Raw genomic sequence first — 18,474 nt, 5'->3', positions numbered from 1 at the left:
TGTCATCGGTTCCATCAGATTTGGGAGGAAGTCGGCCTTGCCATTTCAAAGGAACCAACCCGGTATTTACCTGAAGTGATTTAGGGATACCACGGAAAATCTAAATCTGAATGGGTGGACGCCTTCCATATGCGAGTATAGTGTGGAACCACTGCTCCATCTTGCTTGGTAAGAATGTCTCGTCTCCCTGTGCTCTTCCTGAAAGTGGGAGATCTGTAGCACGTCCTCGACGTTATTGTCACGCCGCTGACGAGCCACACAGAGAGCACAGTAATAATCTGTGATGCTGAGGGAGATGATGGCCTGTGTCTCTGCATGCTCCCTGTCTGCAGCAACAATAGACGTGATGAGTCGCCTCGTACAATGTCTCCGTTCTCTGATGACGTGATAGAGAGAAGCACGTCCACCTGGGATGGAACCTTGCAGCCCAGCTCGCTACTCTGGCTGCAGTGATCTGCAGGAGCCGCGCCTGTGTCATGCGTACATACATAGAAACAGACACACACACACACACACACACACACACACACACACACACACACACACGCACATACATACATTTTTATAATATGTATGGATGTATGGATTTTGTTGTATTTAAAATCTATGTGACCGAACAGAAGCAAGCAATAAACGAAATTCGAAGAGTATTGTTTATCTGAAAGTACATACAACAGAAAACAAGGTCATGAATCTCCTTCCCTCAATTACAAAATGGTTTGCGCGTTAGTCAGTGTCGCCTGTCACACTCCAGTAATGTTTCTGATCCAGCGGCGCATATACCCGACGTCGGTGTACATCGCCAGAGGGTACTCGCAGTCCTCGTCGCCCCAGGACACGATGCCGACCTGCATGTTTCCGGACACCAGCGGACTTCCGGAATCACCAAAGCAGACGCCCTTGTGGATGTTGCCGGCACACATCATGCTGTCGGTGACTGGAAGGATATCGGCAAATATCTTACTGCAAACCGATGTTTGGTCAACGTACAGGTCCACTTTTAGCAGTTCCTCTGGCCTCTGGAAATTTTGATCCAGTCCCCAGCCGGTAGCAGTGACAGGAAGGCCTGCAGGAGCCTCGTATCCGTCTGCAGGCAGCGCGACGGGCTGGATGTTCGGTCCGAGCGGGAACGGCTCAGAGGGCTGTGAACATACGAATATTTTGTAACGTCTCCTGGAAAAACACGTATTATATATGGTAAAAAAAGAATAATTGAACTGGATGATTGTAATTGCGTGGACAATGGTTGTGTGAACTTTCTGTAATAAACAGAAACCATTATGTGTCATGTTTTATACTTGTATAGAATTATGTACCGATTTTTTTAAAGATAATATCTGTATCGGCGAGTACTGAAACCGCCACAGACGAGACTTATTAAATATCAAAGATGAAAATATATCACACCGCTATAAATAGTACTGACCGAGCTTTACTTTCTCTGTCGCCTTTTTGGAGTTAGTAAGTAGGAAGAGCCTGTGACGCTATATTGTATGCTTGTGTAGCATTATTTTTTCAAGATTGAGAGAAGAACGCCATTAGGCATTGATTTGTAAAGGTGTGTAAGAATTTAATCTTACTAAATGTTTGCCGGCCGAAGTGGCCGTGCGGTTAAAGGCGCTGCAGTCTGGAACCGCAAGACCGCTACGGTCGCAGGTTCGAATCCTGCCTCGGGCATGGATGTTTGCGATGTCCTTAGGTTAGTTGGGTTTAACTAGTTCTAAGTTCTAGGGGACTAATGACCTCAGCAGTTGAGTCCCATAGTGCTCAGAGCCATTTGAACCATTTACTAAATGTTTTGAATAGAGTTACTTAGTGAAAACTTGCATTATGATTTTTAATAAGCTTGCCTGGTATTTTATCCCATCTTTTAAGACATTTTCAGCTATTTAAATATTATCGTGGCGCAGAGCTGCGCTACGAACGAACAAGCCGCTACCGCGGTGCATTCAAACTGCAATAAATGAAACCAACCGTACCGCAAAGAAGCGGACAGGTAATAGTGAACTAAAATGATTTCTTTCAGCTTTCGGGGCTGCAGGGCAGAGCAGCAGATTTTATGATGTGTTTTACATGTGGATGCGGGCTGCGGATGATATTATATTATTAACAGTGCAAAAGGGTAATTTACCTTCATGACATAAAAGAAATCTTGCTGTGCGTAATTCTGGTCTGCCAACCATTATAGTAAAAACATTTTTTCTCTTATAATAGTCTCATGTTCTCGCGTTAGTCGTGGTACTTATTGGTGTTTTAATGTCAACAAAAATCCACTGCAAAATTTTGATGTTGAACAAACATTGCGTACTGTAACATCAGTATTGATGACGAAATAATTTTCAGTAACCTTTTCAATAACTGTAAAGTAAGAAAGATATGTTGAACTTTATAGCGAATTACAGTAACGAAACAATGTTCCTTTTATAGAAAGCCAGATCCAGAATAATAAGAACATAATATATTTTGTATTGATGAAAATTAATGATCCAAATAAAGTCAAAGCACAGCATCCCTAAAAAGTATTTCATGGCTCTTTTCGTAGCAACATATTTTATCTCATATATTAGTTGTTACGCGAGCAATAAGAAGCAGACAGTGAAAAGTTACTCGTAAGGACTGGAACATCTCTATAATATATTGACTGAAATGGAAACTATTATAATACAAACACGTATGGGATGAGTTGATTACGAGTAAATACCTCACGCGAGCTTACACTGCTCACCCAGAATATTATGACCGTGGACCTAGAAGTGATGTAAGCCGTCTGGGCGACAGCAGCGTCAGCTGCCAAGAATGACAGCTGGTCAGACACACGCATGGTGCATTTAGTATCAGCGAGCGTGCTGTCTGTGTGTAGACTGGGGAAGGAGCACAATCTATCCAAGTTTGACCGAGGGCAGATTATGACGGCTCGGAGGCTCTGCACGAGCATTTCCGAGGAGTGCGGTGGTGAGTGTCCTCAACAGGTGGGGAAACAATCGTGAAACGACTTCCAGACGCCGTGGGGTTGGCCGACCACATCTCATTACAGATATCGAACACGTAGGCTGGGCAGACTGGTAAAACCGGGCAGGCGGCGAACTGTGGCGGAACTAACATTAGACTTTAACTCTGGCCAGAGTTCAAGCGTGTCTGAACACACAGTCCATCGAACACTGCTAACAATGGACCTCCGCAGCCAATGTTAACACCGCGACATCGACAACTACGTCTGAAATGGGTACTTGGCCATCGGCAGTCGGCTTTGGCGCAACCGCAGAGCGTTGCATGGTCTGATGAATCCCGATTCCTTCTTCGTCATGCCAATGGGAGATCCCGAATCCTTCATCTTTCAGAGCCACAGCCCTTGGACACCTGTACCGCGGTACGGAGACAAGTTGGTGGCGGCTCCCTGCCGCCGTTGGATAAGCAGCTGCCAGCAGAAAGTCGTATACGCCTAGCTCACTTATTTGTTACATAGTTTAATTCTTAATTTCTTTGCGTGTTTTTGGTATTTGCATTGTTTAATTCATAAATTTCGGGCGTATTATAGTATTTGAGAGTTGTAGCATCGCGTTTTTGTACCTGAATAGCGTAAAATCGTGTAGTCTCCTGCCGCCGCCGAGCTGTGTGTCAGCAGTGCGCAAGTAGCAGCATTACTGCATTTACTAGGCAATCTTGTATTTTAATAACCGTTTAAATTTTGTGTCGATTTGTTTGTGCTCTCTGTAGATTAGTTCAGATGTTCTTTGGACAACAGTTCTTAGCATGGATAGGGACTGCAACTGCTGTGTTCGGATGCAGGCTGAGTTGGCATCCCTTCGCTCCCAGCTTCAGGCAGTGTTGGCTTCGGACACACAGCTTGAGGCTGTTGCCAATGGGTATCACTGTGGGGGTCGGATGGGGGTTTGTCGGGGACGGCCAGCTCGTCCCACGCATCCCCCGATCGGACTACGACTGTGGCTGCCCGGGATACTGCCCACATTGAGGCTGATCCCTCACCTGTGGTAGAGTGGGAGGTCGTCTCGAGGTGTGGCAGGGGCCGAAAGACATTCCAGAGGGCTGAACGGAAGGCCTCTCCAGTTTGTCTGACGAACCGGTTTCATCCTCTGTCTCAGGCTGATACTGATCTTCGGCCGAACATGGCTGCTTGTCCTGTTCCAGAGGTTGCCCCTCAGTCTGCAAGATCCGGGTGGTCGCAGAGGGTGGGCTTACTGGTAGTTGGGAGCTCCAACGTCAGGCGCGTAATGGGGCCCCTTAGGGATATGGCCGCAAGAGAGGGGAAGAAAACCAATGTGCACTCCGTGTGCATACCGGGGGGAGTCATTCCAGATGTGGAAAGGGTCCTTCCGGATGCCATGAAGGGTACAGGGTGCACCCATCTCCAGGTGGTCGCTCATGTCGGCACCAATGATATGTGTCGCTAAGGATCGGAGGAAATCCTCTCTGGCTTCCGGCGGCTATCTGATTTGGGGAAGACTGCCAGTCTCGCTAGCGGGATGAAAGCAGAGCTCACCATCTGCAGCATCGTCGACAGGACTGACTGCGGACCTTTGGTACAGAGCCGAGTGGAGGGTATGAGTCAGAGGCTGAGACGGTTCTGCGACCGTGTGGACTGCAGATTACTCGACTTGCGCCATAGGGTGGTGGGGTTTCTGGTTCCGCTGGATATGTCAGGAGTCCACTACACGCAGCAAGTGGCTACACGGGTAGCAGGGGTTGTGTGGCGTGGACTGGTCGGTTTTTTAGGTTAGATGGCCTCGGGGAAGTACAGAAAGGGCAACAGCCTCAAAGGATGCGGGGCAAAGTCAGGCCATGCGGCGACCAAGCAGCAATCGGTATTGTAATTGTAAACTGTCGAAGCTGCATTGGTAAAGTACCGGAACTTCAAGCGCTGATAGAAAGCACCGAAGCTGAAATCGTTGTAGGTACAGAAAGCTGGCTGAAGCCAGAGATAAATTCTGCCGACATTTTTACAAAGGCACAGACGGTGTTTAGAAAGGATAGATTGCATGCAACCAGTGGTGGCGTGTTTGTCGCTGTTAGTAGTAGTTTATCCTCTAGTGAAGTAGAAGTGGATAGTTCCTGTGAATTATTATGGGTGGAGGTTACACTCAACAACCGAGCTAGGTTAATAATTGGCTCCTTTCACCGACCTCCCGACTCAGCAGCATTAGTGGCAGAACAACTGAGAGAAAATTTGGAATACATTTCACATAAATTTTCTCAGCATTTTATAGTCTTAGGTGGAGATTTCAATTTACCAGATGTAGACTGGGACACTCAGATGTTTAGGACTGGTGGTAGGGACAGAGCATCGAGTGACATTATACTAAGTGCACTATCCGAAAATTACCTCGAGCAATTAAACAGAGAACAGACTCGTGGAGATAACATCTTGGAGCTATTGATAACAAACAGACCCGAGCTTTTCGACTCTGTAAGTGCAGAACAGGGAATCAGTGATCATAAGGCCGCTGCAGCATCCCTGAATATGGAAGTTAATAGGAATATAAAAAAAGGGAGGAAGGTTTATCTGTTTAGCAAGAGTAATGGCAGATTTCAGCCTACATAACAGGTCAAAACGAAAATTTCTGTTCCGACACTGACAATGTTGAGTGTTTATGGAAAATGTTCAAGGCAGTCGTAAAATGCGTTTTAGAAAGGTACGTGCCGAGTAAAACTGTGAGAGACGGGTAAAATCCACCGTGGTTCAACAACAAAGTTAGGAAACTACTGCGAAAGCGAAGAGAGCTTCACTCCAAGTGTAAACGCAGCCAAAACTTCTCAGACAAACAGAAGCTAAACGATGTCAAAGTTAGCGTAAGGAGGGCTATGCGTGAAGCGTTCAGTGAATTAAAAAGTAAAATTCTATCTACCGACTTGACAGAAAATCCTAGGAGGTTCTGGTCTTACATTAAATCAGTAAGTCGCTCGAAACAGCATATCCAGACACTCCGGGATGATGATGGCATTGAAACAGAGGATGACACGCGTAAAGCTGAAATACTAAACACCTTTTTCCAAAGCTGTTTCACAGAGGAAGACCGCACTGCAGATCCTTCTCTAAATCCTCACACAAACGAAAAAATGGCTGACATCGAAATAAGTGTCCAAGGAATAGAAAAGCAACTGGAATCACTCAACAGAGGAAAGTCCACTGGACCTGACGGGATACCAATTCGATTCTACACAGAGTACGCGAAAGAACTTGCCCCCCTTCTAACAGCCGTGTACCGCAAGTCTCTAGAGGAACGGAAGGTTCCAAATGATTGGAAAAGAGCACAGGTAGTCACAGTCTTCAAGAAGGGTTGTCGAGCAGATGCGCAAAACTATAGACCTATATCTCTGACATCGATCTGTTGTAGAATTTTAGAACATGTTTTTTGCTCGAGTATCATGTCGTTTTTGGAAAACCAGAATCTACTATGTAGGAATCAACATGGATTCCGGAAACAGCGATCGTGTGAGACCCAACTCGCTTTATTTGTTCATGAGACCCAGAAAATATTAGATACAGGCTCCCAGGTAGATGCTATTTTCCTTGACTTCCGGAAGGCGTTCGATACAGCTCCGCACTGTCGCCTGATAAACAAAGTAAGAGCCTACGGAATATCAGACCAGCTGTGTGGTTGGATTGAAGAGTTTTTAGCAAACAGAACACAGCATGTTGATATCAATGGAGAGACGTCTACAGACGTTAAAGTAACCTCTGGCGTGCCACAGGGGAGTGTTATGGACCATTGCTTTTCACAATATATATAAATGACCTAGTAGATAGTGTCGGAAGTTCCATGCGGCTTTTCGCGGATGATGCTGTAGTATACAGAGAAGTTGCAGCATTAGAAAATTGTAGCGAAATGCAGGAAGATCTGCAGCGGGTAGGCACTTGGTGCAGGGAGTGGCAACTGACCCTTAACATAGACAAATGTAATGTATTGCGAATAGATAGAAAGAAGGATCCTTTATTGTATGATTATATGATAGCGGAACAAACACTGGTAGCAGTTACTTCTGTAAAATATCTGGGAGTATGCGTGCGGAACGATTCGAAGTGGAATGATCATATAAAATTAATTGTTGGTAAAAAGTGGAATGATCATATAAAATTAATTGTTGGTAAGGCGGGTACCAGATTGAGATTCATTAGGAGAGTCCTTAGAAAATATAGTCCATCAACAAAGGAGGTGGCTTACAAAACACTCGTTCGACCTATACTTGAGTATTGCTCATCAGTGTGGGATACGTACCAGATCGGGTTGACGGAGGAGATAGAGAAGATCCAAAGAAAAGCGGCGCGTTTCGTCACAGGGTTATTTGGTAACCGTGATAGCGTTACGGAGATGTTTAGCAAACTCAAGTGGCAGACTCTGCAAGAGAGGCGCTCTGCATCGCGGTGTAGCTTGCTGTCCAGGTTTCGAGAGGGTGCGTTTCTGGATGAGGTATCGAATATATTGCTTCCCCCTACTTATACCTCCCGAGGAGATCACGAATGTAACATCACAGAGATCCGAGCGCGCACGGAGGCTTTCAGACAGTCGTTCTTCCCGCGAACCATACGCGACTGTAACAGAAAAGGGAGGTAATGACAGTGGCACGTAAAGTGCCCTCCGCCAGACAGCGTTGGGTGGCTTGCGGAGTATAAATGTAGATGTAGATGCTTTGGGGAACATTCACGTGGGCATCCGTTTTGTCCAGTGGAGTTCGTGAAAGGAACCATGACGGCCTAGGAGTATCGTACAGCAACAGCGTAAAGCCCTTGACGACGATCATGTTTCCCGACGTCAGTGGCATTTTTCAACAAGATAATGCGCCATGTCACAAGGCTAGGAGTTTTATGGAATGCTTCGAGAAACACAGTGGCAAGTTCCAGTTGATTTCATGACCCCTCAACTCGCCAGATCTAAATGTGACCCTCGACGAAATTCTCGGGAATTATCTGACTTGTGTGTGCAGATATGGTGAGAGCTTCCTCCAGCGGCCTACCAAGGCCTCGTCGCTCCCACGCAACAGCTCGTCGCCGATGTTATCCGTGCCAAAGGTGGTCACACTAGTTATTAGGTAGGTGTTCACAATGTCCTGGCTGATCATTTTATTTTCAGTACTTTTAGAAAAGCGAAAAAAGGCTCTCCTGCGCAGGAAGATGGGTGTGATTACATGACGAGTATAGGGTACGTGTAACGTCACCCAAATAATTCAATTACAGATCACAGGACAGCATTTCCAATGGCTGTGAATGTTGAGCCGATTTTGTCGGTCCGCAGCGATGATCTGAACTCTAGCCACGTCGGCTGTTTTACTTAGCGCTCAGTGCTGCGGTCGCCATTCTGCACCGTCTCCGTGAGCTGTAGCACACTGACCGAGAAGAGGTGGAGTGCTTGGGCTGCTCGCGACTAGGCCAGCTCTGGTCTCAGTCTAACAGGGCGGTTCCCAACCTTTCTTAGACCATTACCCCTGAGTGCACCCAGTCATTAGCCACTACCGCCGCCCTCTTCACCCCTCCCCTCTGCCGTCTGTTGCCCCCACCCCCTCCCCCAGCCTATCACCAACAACAGCACCTACGTAAACCATAGAATGAAAGACTTTTATTGCAACACTTTTATTTTTAAAATGAGGAAAGATGAATGATATTTAGTTTGCGCATGTGTAAGGGGGAGGGAGGGGGGTGTTGTTAGATGAATTACGAAGGAATTCGTGGTGCCACGCAAATGCTACCCAGAACTACTTCTCAGATAAGAAAGCTAACTATCCAGAGTGGCGGTAGACACTTGTTACAAAACATGCTTCCCTTGCATTACTCCTCTCTATTGCGGCATTTGCTTCACCTGCACACTGTAACCCCATTTAAAACCAAACAAGATAAAATATGTGCACTATACTTACTGCTCATAAATCACATGATTGCTCCAGGCTGTTAAAGCTTTGTGTCTGACCACAGACACTAATAGTAATAACAGCAGTAATAGTAATAATAATAAAAATAATAATAATAATAATAATCACAATGCCACAAATATAGAATACATCACATACATTCAGCAACAGAAAGACTCACATTAAGCAGAAAGGAACGAGGAAGGGGATTTATCGACATAAAAAACCTACATTATGGACAGATAGACAATTTAAGAAAATTCTTTATAGAACGAGCAGAAACGAGCAAAATACACAAAGCAATCACTCACATAAATACATCGACTACACCACTGCAATTTCATAACCACTTCTACAACCCTTTACATCACATAACATCAACAGATGCAAAGAAAGTAAATTGGAAAAAGAAAACACTACATGGCAAGCACCCATATCATCTAACACAACCCGGCCGAAGTGGCCGTGCGGTTAAAGGCGCTGCAGTCTGGAACCGCAAGACCGCTACGGTCGCAGGTTCGAATCCTGCGTCGGGCATGGATGTTTGTGATGTCCTTAGGTTAGTTAGGTTTAACTAGTTCTAAGTTCTAGGGGACTAATGACCTCAGCAGTTGAGTCCCATAGTGCTCAGAGCCAGCCATCTAACACAGCCACACATCGATCAAGAGGCATCCAACACATGGCTAAGAAAAGGCGGTATATACAGTGAGACGGAAGGATTGCAATACAGGATCAAACAATAAACACCAGATACAAAAGCAAGCATCTTATTAAAGATACCAATACCACAACAGATAAATTCAGACTTTGCGAACAACAAATAGAAACAGCAGATCACATCACAACCGGATGTACAACACTAGCAAAAACAGAATATATCAGAAGACATGACAATGTAGCAAAAATAACACATCAACAACTTGCCATACAACATAAACGAATAAAACAACACGTTCACACATACAAGTATGCACCACAAGATGTACTGGAGAATGATGAATACAAATTATACTGGAACAGAACCATTATAACAGATAAAACAACACCACATAACAAACCTGACATCATACTCACCAATAAAGAGAAGAAATTAACACAACCAATCGAAATGTCCATACCCAATACAACAAATATACAGAAGAAAACAGGAGAAAAAATTGAAAAATACATCCAACTTGCTGGGGAAGTCAAGGACATGTGGCATCAGGATAGAGTTGACATTATACCAATTATACTATCAACTACAGGAGTCATACCAAACAATATCCACCAGTACATCAACGCAATACAGCTACATCCAAACGTATATATACAACTACAGAAATCTGTAATTATTGATACATGTTCAATTACCCGAAAGTTCCTAAATGCAATGTAACATATACCGTACAGTAAAAAGGAAGCCACGCTTGATCAAGGTCCGCGTCACTTTCCATTTTTAACCAGACATAACGTCTGAGAAAGGAAAGATATAATAATAATACTGCGTGGTCAGCCGCGGTGGGCGAGCCGCTCTAGGCGCTTCAGTCTGCAACCGCGCGACTGCTACGGTCGCAGGTTCGAATCCTGCCTCGGGCATGGGTGTGTGATGTCCTTAGGTTAGTTAGGTTTAAATATTCTAAGTTCTAGAGGACTGATGACCTCAGATGATAAGTCCCATAGTGCTCAGATCCATCCAATACTGCGTGCAGCACAATAGTAGCCCTAATGTAGTTACTGCTGCAGAAATTTTGGAACTACTGCAGGTACTGTCTACAACTTGGAGAAGACACTTCCATAAGATATTTAGCGTGTGTTACGTATATGTCTCACTTTTACCATCAACGATGTACGGGACAAAGCACAAAATACGTGTGTAGTGGGTGGACTAAGTGAGAATCCTGTAACCTACATCGAATTAATGCCATTAATTGAGAGAAAGTAATTATTGATAACTTTTATAATCACTATTAGACTTACAAAATTGTGATAATAGTAATGATCTTCTGAAGATAACCTAGAGTCACGACTGAAACACAATCGAATCGTTTACATTTTACCCCTCAGAAAACTTCATTTCACCCTGCAGGGGTAATTACTCCCAGGTTGGGAACCATTTGTCTAATATAACAGTCTGGATACTCCGTCACTTTTCTGTTACCCACCGCAACTGCAGCACAACAAGCGGCCAGGAAGTTATTCCCGTTGAGTATGGCGCGATCCTGTGAAAGCGAATTGTAATTGCTTATACTGATTTGGAGAATGGTTTTTACAGACAGGAGCGTCTGTAGCACAATAAATTGCAGCAACAACAAGAAGAAAACACCACATACGTCCTTTTTTTTTTTTTTTTTTTTTTTTTTTTGGGATTTCATATTCGTACGAGTTGTCAGCCGCTACAGTACAGAATAGTTTATTTACGATTTTCTTTTAACCTACAGGTATATACTGGAGAATTCTTCACGTACAAAAAACTGACAGTAAACAGCAGAAGACTTGATATGTCTAGAGAGGCATCTTATATCTACTCAGAAACGTAGAGTTTCGTTCACTACACTTCCAGTCAATTCAGTGAATGCGGAACATAGAAAACGTCTATGGAATGCAATACGTAGATTATTTAACGTAGCAGATAATTTACCACAACTGCGACTGAAGAAAAAACCACACAGACCTAATAATAAAAGAACAAAAGCAATAAAACCGATTCCACAATTGTCCTTGCAGCTGAGCCAAAAATGGCAGCAACAAATACACTTACAAATATATTTATGTATTATAAAATCGAGTGAAGTGTAAGACAGTGCGAGACATTAGGCTCCCTACAAAGTTATTACATGTGAAGCGAAGTGCCTGTCACAACAAGAACAGACAACAAAAGAAATACATTCTTCCCATGCATGAAGCATGTGTTTATATTCTCTTGTTGTCAGCAGAATAAGTTGCAATTACACACATATTCGAAAGTATTTCATCACCATTAAGTTGTAGCTTATGTACCCGAACCAGGGAGATTCGACTGTTTTTACGTGTATCTCACGAACATTAATGTCTCTTGATAATTTACTAATGCTTGGAACACAATAACTATTTCAGTAATTAACTATAAAAATAATTAAAAACAAACTTTAATTTTACAGCTGCTTTCTCGCCGCTAGGGGTGCTCGTACCGGCGCAATTAACAGCCGCTAACATTCCTCACAGCAGTGAGTGTCGCAACTGTATATCTTAGACTGATTCTGACTGGCGGATAGGCACAGGGCCTGTTTTGATACATATTGATAGTGTATGCGTCGTGGACTTTGACTTGCGAGTCTCACAGAAACCTGTTGTTGTGAATCAGACTATTCACAAACGTTGGGTAGATTTGATGGCTTGTTGCAGAACTGTGTCTACTCTTTAGTGAGGGGTTCGTTACTACGAGTCGTGATCAGCTAAGGTAGTTTTGATAGCACGTTGGGGAATGATGTTTGTTCTGTTGTGAGCATTCCGTTAGTCTGAGTTGCAATCAGCCAAGATAGTCTTAACAGCTAGTTGCGAAGCTTGTGCCTACTCTATTGTTGGTGTTGTATGTGTTCGCCAAATTTGTGTGTTTGTTGGTAGCTTGTTATTACGAGTTGTTGTCAGCCATGTGATTTTGGTAATTTTGGTTTCTGGCGTCGAACAATGCGGAGCTCATTGGAAGCACTGACCGCCGGTATTCGAGTGAACGTCAAGCTTATCTTCTTGTTTCGAAATTTGAAGAAGGTAGAATCATAAACATGAGGGGCATCGTAATGCTAGACCTCCAGATTTCACACAAAATTGGCTATAACACGATCGCCATAGAACGAATAGGCACTGACCTTCCAGAAGGAGGACACCGCGAGGAGTCGGTAATTAGTTCCACTGGCTCTGTCAAGTAGATGGGTGACAACAGCTGAAATATGGCCACAGGTTTAGAGGTGGAGTGTTTGCGTAATGTAGGGTCGCAGTCATCTGTGACACTGACATTGTGTGGTTTACAACGGTGTCTCCCTTTGACATGCGGCGGTCAGACCGTCGTGTCCGTCAACAACATGGCGGAAGATAAGCACGCAGCGATTATCGAGACCCAAAATCAGGTGGAGTTATGGTTTGGCGATCTATTGAATATGGTAAAAATCACTCATTTGGTAACTGGTAAAGGAAAACTTAACTCTCAGCAGTATCTGGCGAGAATAATAAATCCTATAGTCATACGGTACCTTCCCAGCAGGAAGATGCAAGTCCCTACATTAGAGTCCTCACCACGAGCCACTTGAAGAACGTACGGAATGCTTGACTGCACTGCCTCACCCTCTGGTTCGTCACGCCAGGAGGATGTCTGGTACGCGGCCGAACGGTGTGTAGTTTGGTGCCAGCATCCAGAAAGCAGTCTTCGGGATCCGACACAGTATCTATTCCAGTCATGGCAACAGCAGCTGGCCGAGACAGACATACCAACAGAGAAGTAACCGTTTTAGTGACTGTTACTTGTTCCTAACCAGGAGCGAAAATGGTTCAAATGGCTCTGAGCACTATGGAACTTAACATCTGAGGTCATCAGTCCCCTAGAACTTAGAACTACTTAAACCTAACTAATCTAAGGACATCACACACATCCATGCCCGAGGCAGTATTCGAACCTGCGACCGAAGCGGTCGCGCGGTTCCAGACTGTAGCGCCTAGAACCGCTCGACCACTCCGGCCGGCTAACCAGGAGCGAATTTTATAACATCATATGTGTGCTTTAGTTTAGTTTCTTGAGTTTATGCGTGTGACGGTTCTCGCGTTTTCGTTTGCGTCGGAAAATAAACCAATTTGGTCACATATTACAAGTTCCTCATCAGGGGCGAATTATTTAGTTTTACCTGAGTGCTTCAGTATTTAAGTTTTTGAATATTTGCCTATTAATCTAACTTATTAGAGACAATTCCTGCGTTTTCGTCAGTGTCTACAGTAGAGTTCCACAGCACCTGCCGACAGTCCGTTTATCTCGATAGTCTAGCTTTTCACAGACTTCAGTATGGGCAGGAACTGTGACTGTTGTGTGTGGATGCAAGCCAGTTGATGACTCTTTGCTCTCAGCTCCATGCTGTGATGGCTTCGGTTACATAGCTTGAGGCTGCAGTGCATGGACATCACTGTTGTGGCCTGGCTGTGGGGATCTAACAGACGTCCATCACAGCTGAGTCCGGTTCTCACTGGTGGCCAGCCCAGTTACTGCTCGCACTGAGGTTGACACCTCACCTGTGGTCTAGTGAGAGGTCGCCTTAGGGCATAGCAGGCAGCGAAAGACTTCCCAGGCGGCCACGGCCGCACATAAGCTCCACCCCCCCCCCCCCCCCCCCCAATGTTAGTCTGACAAACAGGTTCCAGGTGCCGTCTGTGGTTGGCACTGTTGCTGAGCCAGATGCTGTCGTCTGTCCTGTTTCAGAGGAAACCTCTCAGCCTGCAAGATCATGACAATCACAGAGGGTTGGATTATTGATATTTGGGAGGTCCAACGTTAGGCGCGTTGTGGGGACCCTTATGGACATGGCCGCCAAGAAGGAGAAGAAAACCATTGCGAACTCCGTGTGCATACCTGGTGGAGTCATTTCAGACGTCGAAAGTGTCCTCCCGGATGCCATGAAGAGCACAGGGAGCAGCCAACGGCAGGTGGTGGCTCACGTCGGTACCAATGGTGCGTGTTACTTTGGATCAGAGGAGATTCTCTCTGGTTTCGAACGGCTAACAGAAGCGGTGAAGGCTGCCAGTGTTGCTTGCGAGTTGAAAGCAGATTGGCCATTTGCAGCATAGTCGACAGGACCGATTGCGGACCTCTGGTACAGAGCCGAGTGGAGGGTCTGAATCAGAGGTTTAGATGGTTTTGCGGCCGTGTAAGCTGCAGATTCCTCGACTTGCGCCATAGGGTTGTTGGGGTTTGGGCTACGCTGAGTATTAATTTTAATTTTAAAAAACCAACAGCTCCAGTTGCAAAGTTTACCTAGATTTACCTAGGTTTCAGTCGGGTTAACCCAAAATTCTTCAGAATAAAAGTAACTACCGTTTGTACATAGTCAAGCTAAAACTACAAATCCATAAATTATCGTCAGACTGTAAAACTTATCTGGAACTTCCTCGGCACCACTTCACGGCCGCGATGCGGCAGCCACGACTGCTGTACTGGAACTGACCGTAGCGTCATGAGGCCGGGCTAGGCGGACACAATACCTTGCACGTGAACATAAACTGTATGATAGTTACTTGTTGGGACAAGACGTGAACTTAACTCCTGACCTTGAATTTACTAGAAAGGTGAAATAAAAGGCACAGCTGAAGAAAAGGGCGTATATGTTAACCTGTACAGAACGTACTTAGATCGACTGTCTTAACATTTATGAAGTATTCATTGGTCATATGAGGAAGACATGTGCTTCCAAGGTATGGCCTATCTAGGAAAATTTTTGTGCTTAAGCACGATGTTTAATCACCTAAGGAGAACATAGGAGTGGCAATGATAATATAAAGCCAACATCGTCATTGTTACGACTAGGCCTAGAAGTTTTTAAGACGCTTTTGTTAAGCACTTGCGTAGCTATGGTTACAATGCATGAACATCTTATTGACTTAGCACACAAATGGTCATGATTGAACTTCGGAACAAGTCTATATCTAATCTGTAACATCCGGCAATACTGGCCATATAAAATAAATAGTCATTATTTAAGATTAGTATATTTGACCTGAAATAGTCTAGAATCAAGTCAAAAACTAATGCACGTGCTTTATCGAGCTTCTTGGCGAAGTTATGGTTATTATTTGCAGAAAACACTGAAGTAGGAGATAACGTGGCGGCAATGGGGTACTCAATTTGCCTCCATGGAGGTGATCCACACACATACTGTAAAAACTGTGTGTGGACCACTGCCATCATAATTCGGGCCTGGTGACCACTGCCATTGAACTTAGGGAATGACAGCGGAAATATGCTTAAAGCTAAAGTGTGACTTGACGAACATCGCTCCAGTCAGCACACTTAAAATAATTGACCGGTATAGGTCAATATGTACTTAAGGAACTAGTCTAAATTATGGGATGATGACGGGAAATGGTTAAATTACGTGATTTGGCGAGCAACGCTCCAAGGACACCTTTAAACGTCATTGAGTAAGATCAAATCAAACTGATCTGGCTAGTCTGAACCAAAACTTAGTATCCAGTAGATTGTGGCAAGGTTATGTTACCCTCTCGTAATACTTATATGGATATGATTGCCATTAATTAAGTTAATAAAAAGTTGTGTATTACTAGGTGATGGCATCACTGCTGTCGTATACACATAGTATTGACCACAATCGGTCATATTGAAGGATTATGTGGTAGCACCTATACCCTGTAAATGAGTAGTGACTTGGTGATCGTCATTCCCGTTACTAAACGTACATGCTGTTGACTGATGAAGTTATTATCCACTATTTAAATCAAGTGTGGGAGAGAAGGTGGACGAGGTTAAGGAGTTGGTCTTCAGCGGAGAAGGAGGGTGAGAAGCCACAATGGGTAAGGGGAGGGAGGTGGTGTTGATTGAGGTGGTGATGGATACGACCGGAGAGGATGGACTCGAAGACATTACTGAAGACGATAGGAAGAGGCGACGGAAGGGGGTTTGTTGGGTTTGAGGAATAAGAGGACGTGGGAAGTATTCCACAGGTCAGGGTAGAAGCCGGTAGAGAGCATGACGTTGTAAAATTGGCAAAGACAGTCAGGAATGAAAGGGGGCATTCCCTGAGGTGACAGCAGGTGACACAGTCGTGACCAGGGGCAGTATTGCGTTTTGACTGGAGGATGTCATGTCATGTGCTGTGATTGGAGTGTTGATGCCGCAGAGGGGCAACTGCCCCAAGTACTGGAGACTGGGAGCAAGGGGAGCGACCGAGGTAACCGCGCATTACATGACGGTGGGGAAGGGGATTTTAAATATCAGTTCGGTTTTATAAAATAACAATTGTTTTTCTTTTTTAGTGTGGCTTTGCTGTCTAATAATAAAAATGGTAAATACGTTATTCCTTTAAAAACTGCTTAAAAATTAATGTACATCCCTTCCCAGCCGAAAAGTCACCTTTTTCAACTTTTAAGTACTCGGCCTAATTCTAATGGTTAAATGAGAATGTATTTTGTTATTGTTTGTTGTTTATAAGGGAAAAATGTGTTTAGTACCAAATACGTAAGTAAGGATGTTTTTTTCCACAAATGTTCAAATGTGTGTGAAATCTTATGGGACTTAACTGCGAAGGTCATCAGTCCCTAAGCTTACACACTACTTAACCTAAATTATCCTAAGGTCGAACACACACACCCATGCCCGAGGGAGGACTCGAACCTCAGCCGGTATCAGCCGCACAGTTCATGACTGCAGCGCCTAGACCGCTCGGCTAATCCCGCTCGGCTTTCCACAAATAACCTCGTGCCTTTATACTAATTTCCACCACTGTAGATCTGGTTCACAGTGTATAAAACGAAATGTCACCTTACCTGCACGACAACGATGTCGTTGTCAAGACTGGTGCTGTTGAAGTTCTCGTGGTAAACGACTCTCGATATGTTGAAGACGACGCCGCCACTCTCGCGTGTCGTCGATCCGGCCCGCAGCAACATCTTGGTGACGTCGTCATAGAAGCAGTGACCGGCTGACATTGCCCACGTCGTGCTGATTATGGACGCGCCGCACTCGTGCCTGACCAGGAACTGTATGGAGAGGTTCCACGGGTACTCTGATATGGTGGTCGCGTTGCCATTCACGATACGTCCATGGCCCCTCCTGCTCCAAGGCATCCTAGCTCTTGGGGCCGATAAGGCTGGTACCAACAGGCACACCACGATGACAAGTGGTCGCAACATTGTGGCCACCGAGAGTGTCCTACTCCTGAAGACGGCTTCCCTTTATAATGCCATTTCGTGCTTAAAATGATGTGTCTGGCGCAACCGGTTTTTCCATTTACGTTTTTACCTGCTATCAGGGATATTAAAATTTGAGACCCTTGGCGTAGTACATCGTTTAAGGTCAAAGTCAGTTCTAATCTTAACAAATGAGCTCGTCTCGTTTATCGTTCTATTTTGATTCTAGCTTTTTATAAGCTAGTCATTATAAACTAATTATCAGATAAGTATCGCTGTATCTTAAAGTGATGAAACTCGATTGTTTTGTGAGTAGTGCTAACGTGGAATGGTCCTGTTGAAGCAGTATTCAGTATCAGACAAAGACTGGAAATTTTGGTTTTGATTGCAAATCAATAGGTTAATTTTTTAATACGTCTAAGTGGAAGGGACATTTTCCTGAATAGGAAAATATAATTATTATTGTAATATATGAAACAAATGCTCATCAATCACCTCGTATATTATTTCACTAGTCAAGATGCCTTTTTCTCAACACATACCACTCGTACAGGGATGAATGAGGTATCTTTACGAAGGTTTTTCAACCGGCTTCTGACGTTGCATACCAATTTTCCTCTAAAACTAACGTAAAAGAGACTTTTAACTATCATACTCAAAAAGGCACCATGGTTGCCCAGCTCATACCTTTATTTGACGAAGTTAACTTACTAATCACGAGTAAGAGACTCTCTTTTCTTCCCATCTTACTAAAGACACCAT

General features: G+C 44.4%; 1 protein-coding gene across 1 annotated transcript; it reads right to left on the bottom strand.

Moving 5' to 3' along the window:
* Positions 1–743: 743 nt before the first annotated feature.
* On the bottom strand, positions 744–17,649 carry LOC124545861 (trypsin 3A1-like). Its single transcript, XM_047124820.1, has 2 exons — positions 17,350–17,649; positions 744–1,142 (listed from the first exon to the last, which is right to left on the bottom strand). Exons 1-2 carry the CDS (start codon positions 17,647–17,649, stop codon positions 744–746), a joined length of 699 nt encoding a protein of 232 aa, XP_046980776.1.
* Between the last annotated feature and the right edge of the window lie 825 nt (positions 17,650–18,474).

The sequence above is a fragment of the Schistocerca americana genome, chromosome 8 (genome assembly GCF_021461395.2).
Source record: "Schistocerca americana isolate TAMUIC-IGC-003095 chromosome 8, iqSchAmer2.1, whole genome shotgun sequence".
NCBI classification, from domain to species: domain Eukaryota; kingdom Metazoa; phylum Arthropoda; class Insecta; order Orthoptera; family Acrididae; genus Schistocerca; species Schistocerca americana.
The sequence above is the reverse complement of the archived record's forward strand: the minus strand, read 5'-3'. Positions and strand labels throughout refer to the sequence as shown.